Source organism: Frankliniella occidentalis, unplaced genomic scaffold (assembly GCF_000697945.3).
Source record: "Frankliniella occidentalis isolate FOCC.00 unplaced genomic scaffold, Focc_3.1 Scaffold93, whole genome shotgun sequence".
Classification (NCBI taxonomy): domain Eukaryota; kingdom Metazoa; phylum Arthropoda; class Insecta; order Thysanoptera; family Thripidae; genus Frankliniella; species Frankliniella occidentalis.
In genome coordinates, this window is record NW_026267222.1 from 728847 (window position 1) to 734322 (window position 5476).

The 5476-nt window shown below is 58.4% G+C and overlaps 1 protein-coding gene across 1 annotated transcript in view; it reads left to right on the top strand.

Annotated features, from left to right (window-relative positions):
- The window catches only part of LOC127749787 (uncharacterized), a gene marked incomplete at both ends in the record, with an annotated part of 6042 nt that extends 4240 nt beyond the window's left edge, over positions 1–1802 (top strand). Inside the window, 1 exon segment of the mRNA XM_052269466.1 lies at positions 1313–1802. Within this exon segment, the coding sequence (XP_052125426.1) occupies positions 1313–1802 (490 nt within the window).
- Between the last annotated feature and the right edge of the window lie 3674 nt (positions 1803–5476).

The following is a 5476-nucleotide window of genomic DNA, read 5'->3' on the forward strand; positions in this document are numbered from 1 at the left end:
GGGGGGGGTAACGGGAGGGCCGCGTAAAGCCATCGCGCAAGGGAGGTTTGCGCATTTGCATGCACATTGCACATGCAGGTACCGCATCCTCGTGCTGCAGAGACTGGCTCGGCGCTCGACTGCTCCGGAGGAAAGCTCTCGAGTGGGGTTCTCTCCACAGCTCCAGCGGGCGGCCGCAGAGACCTCTGCTGGAGATGAAGCGGTCCGGCCTTAGAGGGCCTCTCCAGCAGCCGAATACACTATGCTGATGCTGTCGCCCTGCGCCTGACCTGACCCCGCCTCTTATCTCGGCTGATGCCTGAGACCCCCCCTCCACCACCACCACTGGGGTTGCGGCCTGGAGCCTATCCAGCCCTCCGCCCCGACTGCGGGGGCTTGTTCTCCAGTCGTCGAGGAGGTCGTTGTGCTCGTGAGGGGGGCTGGTGGTCGGCCCGTGCCGCCCCCTCCCGCCCCCGTGCGTCCACTTAAAGTTTGGCCGTGGGGTGTGGCGTGGCGTGGCGAGGCGCGGCCGCCCCCCGCCGCCCAGGCCCCGGGGCCGCCTAGCAGGCTGCTGGGCCGAGCCAACTTTGAATGAGATGAACGTGACGCCCTAGACGCGCCCAGGCGAGAGTATGTTCCGCTGCCCCCCCCCCCCCTTTTTGCAATACACATTGCAATCAGCCGGAGAGCCCCTCTGCTGCTGCCGTGCCGCCTAGAAAGCGCTGCCGTCGCTGCTGCAGAAACGTGCGGAAAATGAGTGGTATTATATTTTTTTGGCGCCGGTCTGCTGCGTTGTGTCGGCGCGGCAGCACCCCTCCCCCACCTGGTTTTCCTCTCGGACGCCCGTTATGTCCTCGGGGAGCCCTTATGTTCTGCCGCACTCATTACCCCGGCTATGCAGTGTCTGCCCTCAACCCCCCCTTTCCCCACTCCACCCTCTCCCCCAACGACCTCTTACTTCCCTCTGTTTTCCATTTTCTCACGCGATACCGCGCACATAGAAACTGACGGTAAAAATTGTAGTTTTTCCTAAATTTTCTTCATCTAGTGTTAGAAATTGGCGAGAAATTGTTTTACCTGGCATAGGAAAATTTTTCATTGGAAGTGTCCTACATTTACTATCAAGATTGCGATGTCGTACATGTACAGCTTTTTAAATTTACGCGCTCACAAGGACGAACAAGGGTCGTAGCTCGTAGCCAGCGCCTGCTGAGGCTGAGAAGCCCCACCCGGCACGAATCTATACTACGGCCAGTATTGACTTGTTGGCGTGCGGGATGACATTTTTCCATATACCGGTGCTAATGACTCCTGCGTTTCACTTGCCTGACAGAGTGTCGGAGGTGTTCTCCTGGCTGCTGGAGGTCGCCGAGGACTCTTCTGAGCTGTGGGAGGACGCCCGTATCGTCTGGAGCGTCCGCTACGTCCTGGAGGGCAGCGGCGAGGCCGGCGGGGAGGCCGCCCCGGAGCCGTGGCCCTCTCAGCAGCCCGACCTTGGCCAGGACGGCGTGGACGCGGCGGACGCGGCCGAGGCCGAGCCCGTGGCCGAGACGCTGATGCAGGCCGACGGCGTCGCCACGATCGGCGGGGCGGCGGGTGGCTCGGTCGCGCGGTCCAGGCGGCCGAGGTCGACGCATCACCAGGGCGGCCACCACCACCAGGGCCACCAGGGCCACCACGGTCACCACGCCGGCCAGCACCAGGCGCACCAGGGCCACCCAGAGCGGCACCACGGCGAGCTCGTCGAGGAGACTCGGCGGAAGCTCGTTGCCCGCTTCCAGGTGCAGAAGGACGACATCCAGGCCGTGCTGCCGATCTCCAAGGTGAGTCCCACGAAGCGGAGCTAACCCCCCTTTCCCCAGGCCGAGGCTGCGAGCAGTTCTGCGGCAGTTCTAGCAGCCTGGTGATAGCGGAGTTTTAACTTTGTTAACGACACCATCAGGCCCTCCCGGGGCCCAAGTCCCGTCACATTAGGGCGGCCGCCGGGCCGCCAGACGAGCCGAGCCGAGCGGCGTTACGTCAAATCCTCGATGACGTCACGCCGCTTAACTCCGCCAGAGCTGCTGCGTTAGGCTCGGCGTTAGCGCCACTTACAACTTTGAGCAAGATTTGAGCAGCGGGCGTGGAGTGCACCTGCCCCCCTCCCCTAGTACTGCTGCTGCGGTGGTGGTGCCCGGCGTGTCACCCCCCCCCCCAATCCCTTTTCGCCCCCCAGGGGGGTTCAATACAGATTAAATTTTCTCTGCATTACTTTGCCCAAGTCAATAGATAGCCGTCCGCCGCCCCCGCCTTCGGCTGTGGGCTCTGCTGCGAGAAGGGGGTTGAGGGAGGAAGGGGGGTCGCGGCACTGCCGTCGAGAAACTCATTCCCAGATGGCCCTTCTTCAAATCCTGTCGGACGTGCCGGGAAAAGCCAAAAGGAAAAGGGGAAAAAAGAGGAGAGAAAAATAACGTGCCACCTTTTTGTCCGCGCGATGGGAGGGTTGAAAAAAAAGCAAGGGGGTTGGGGGCGGGGGCCTTTTTAGCCGCGTCACCCTGGCCGGTTGGTGATGGATAGATCGCCACGCAGGTTCTACTTCCGGTCAGGTCGCCGCCTAAGACCCCACTTCCGGTCTGCGTGGAGGCGAAGGTGCCATTTCCGTTCAGCGCGGTGAAGGCTGCGAGTGGTGCCGAGAAGTACTGTACCGGCCAACATGGTTCGGACGGTATGCGATTAGAACAATACCATTCAGTGGGGTCGCTCCAAGTGAGGCTGCAAGTCGTATCTCTAGTTTCAGTTTCCTTCCTCCTTTAGTGTTTTTTTCCTTTTTTCGAAAGCGAGCTGTGATGTAGGACTTCACACTTGCGCACTACTTCCCCGGACAGACTTATGGGCCCTTGCACTCTAAAACATCTCGGCCGCGCGCCGCCGCCGGGCTGAGGTGGACCTCCTCGCTGCCCCCGGGCTGGGGTGGGGTGGTGGGGCGGGGGAACATCTCTCGTTCCAACTTTTTCTCCCCTTGAAGGTTTTGAAAGTTTTACTGCGGGATCCTTCCCCGCCGTCCCCTAGCTCTTGCCCCTCTCCACGTGGCGGCGGGAGATCCATCCCCCGGTTTCACTTCCCCTTCCCTCCTGGAGGCTGGACTGGACCACATCCTGGAGCCCTTCAGGGGGTCGGTCGATTGCAATCGGCACATGAGCCACTCATCGCGCAGTCACGGCCGTGCATCTTGTCCTTGGCCCGCTGCCCGACCCCATTTCTGCTGAGCTCGCCTTCCAATTCGTCTGACAGGACGCTAATAGAGGAAACTCCGATTCCTTCCCCGTGATGTGCGGGCTGGAATCTTTCTTGTTTGCCTGGAATTAAAGCCCATCACGATTATTTGCTGTGGTTTTGTAGTTTGGAAACGATTATGACGTTTTAAGTTCACAACATAATTTTGCGCAAGATGCTCCCCCCCCCCCCCCCCCGGGCTTGGCCATCTCGCCGGGCACCCTTCATTTGTTAGGGTTGGGGGCAGAAGGGGAGTCTCTGTGACTTGCTCTGACAAGCGGACAGTTTGGCCGACTGTTTCCAGGCGTCCTACGCTTTGGACTCCAGAGGGAAGGGGGGCCAGGGAGCGGGGTGGGAGAAGCTGGAATGAAGGCAGGGGGATGCCTATCGCCGCTGCCCCCGGTCCGGGCCCCTCCGGGCTCTCCCTGGCGGGGGCTGTGTTGCTATCGAACGAAGGGAACTCTTTTCACCTGCTGGGCTGGGGCGGGGGAGGGTGATCGAGGTCTTTGGCACTACGATAGGTGTTTCCACCCGACTTGATCTTGGACGGAAAATTGGAAAAGGTCAAAACGTTATCAACAGTTAGGTTTCGCAGGGAGATCGGGCTGGCCGTGCGGGGGGGGGGGGTCAGGTTTCCTTGTAACGCTGACCTTAGTTTTTTCAACACCAACATGATGTATTAATTACCGTTGGATGATTAACTATGCTTTTTTGTAGTTCACTATTCAACTTGCAGCACACCGCTGCACACTAGTTTATCAGCGTACGAACTTGCTTAATTCAGCAAACGCAAGCTCACATAGCGCCTGATAGGTAGGCAATATCTTCCCTGCGGTGCATGCGTGTACTGCGGGTTGGCCTACCCCGAGTTTTGCAGGCGCTGAGATCCCGTAATTTTGCCAAATGACTTTTAAAAAAAATGGTCGTTCCTTTTTAAGACCGATGCTCAAAGGTTTCGCGCAATTTTCAGGCGATTTTATACAGCAGGTTAAAAGCGGCTGTGCATTATTGTCGACGCGTTTGAAAAGGTCGAGAAAATGTGGCGAACGAAGTGGTGGAAGAGGGACTAGCCAATCGAATGCGACCGAGTGCCGCCGGCTCGGATCCCGCCGCCCCGTCCCGCGGACCTCCGGACCAATATCCGGCGCTATTAAAAGACTGGCTGCAGGAGGGTGGCGGCGGGGCGGGCAGGGCCGGCGGGGCCGGGCTGCATTCCCACGCTGCGGCCGGCATTCCTGCGGGGAGTCAAAGTATGCGCATTGCATTTGGCACCCGCCGCGCCCAGAGCCAGACAGAGAGAACGAGAGAGAATAAGGAATATTGGACTTGATTCGTCGCTTCCTCGACTTCTCTCTCCCCACCCTCCCCTACCCTCCCCTACCCTCCTATTTCTCCTCCTCTCTCTCTCTCTCCCTCGCTCTCTCGTTTCGCTATGTATAGCCCGCCACTACGTTGACAATGGAACAGTCCTGGATAAATAGAACCAAAACGTCACGCACAGTCGTGAGTGTCGACTTCTTTGAGAATGTCCAACGTTTTGTTTTTACTATTAATGTTGTATCTAGGGGTAGCTCGGCTGCAAGTACTGACCCCGTCGTAATATGTTTGGTTTCCGCCGTTTGTCGTTCTCTGACAATGACAGTAAGGAAAGTACAAAAGTATTGTGAGCGGAAAGCTTAAGATCGACATCTGTGTGTGAGTGCCCTCTCTCTCTATCAGGCCAATTCGGTTCGGCGTGGACATCGGTTGCACGGCACAGCAGCCCAGCACAGCAGCGCCCGGAACCTGACGTTGAATATTGATCGGTCCAGATTGTGACTGATCTCAGCTGCCGCTGTCGAGTGCCGAGTGGCCGCGGAACCCTGTCGCGCCCTCCCGACGACGCACTCTTCATCCACACCACAAGCCTCACCAGAGTGAATGCGGCTAGACTGCTGCGCACTGCGCGCGCAAGCTTTCAAATTGAACTCTGTCCGATTAAATGGGGGAGGGGGGGGGAGACAGACGACGGTCGACGATGATGATGGGGACTTTTGGTGTTATCTGGCAGATCCATCACGGACCCGCTGCCGAGAGACAATGGCGAGAATCCAGTCTCACCCCTTTAGCCTAACCGCAGACTGTGCCATACAACCCTACCGCGTCGCGCCGCACGCAAAAAAATGATTTGCTCGCTTAGCTAAAGTTTAGCTCTCAGAGTTAATTCGTTAGCTGGATTCGGGATAGCTAATAGTTTTAGCTTCTA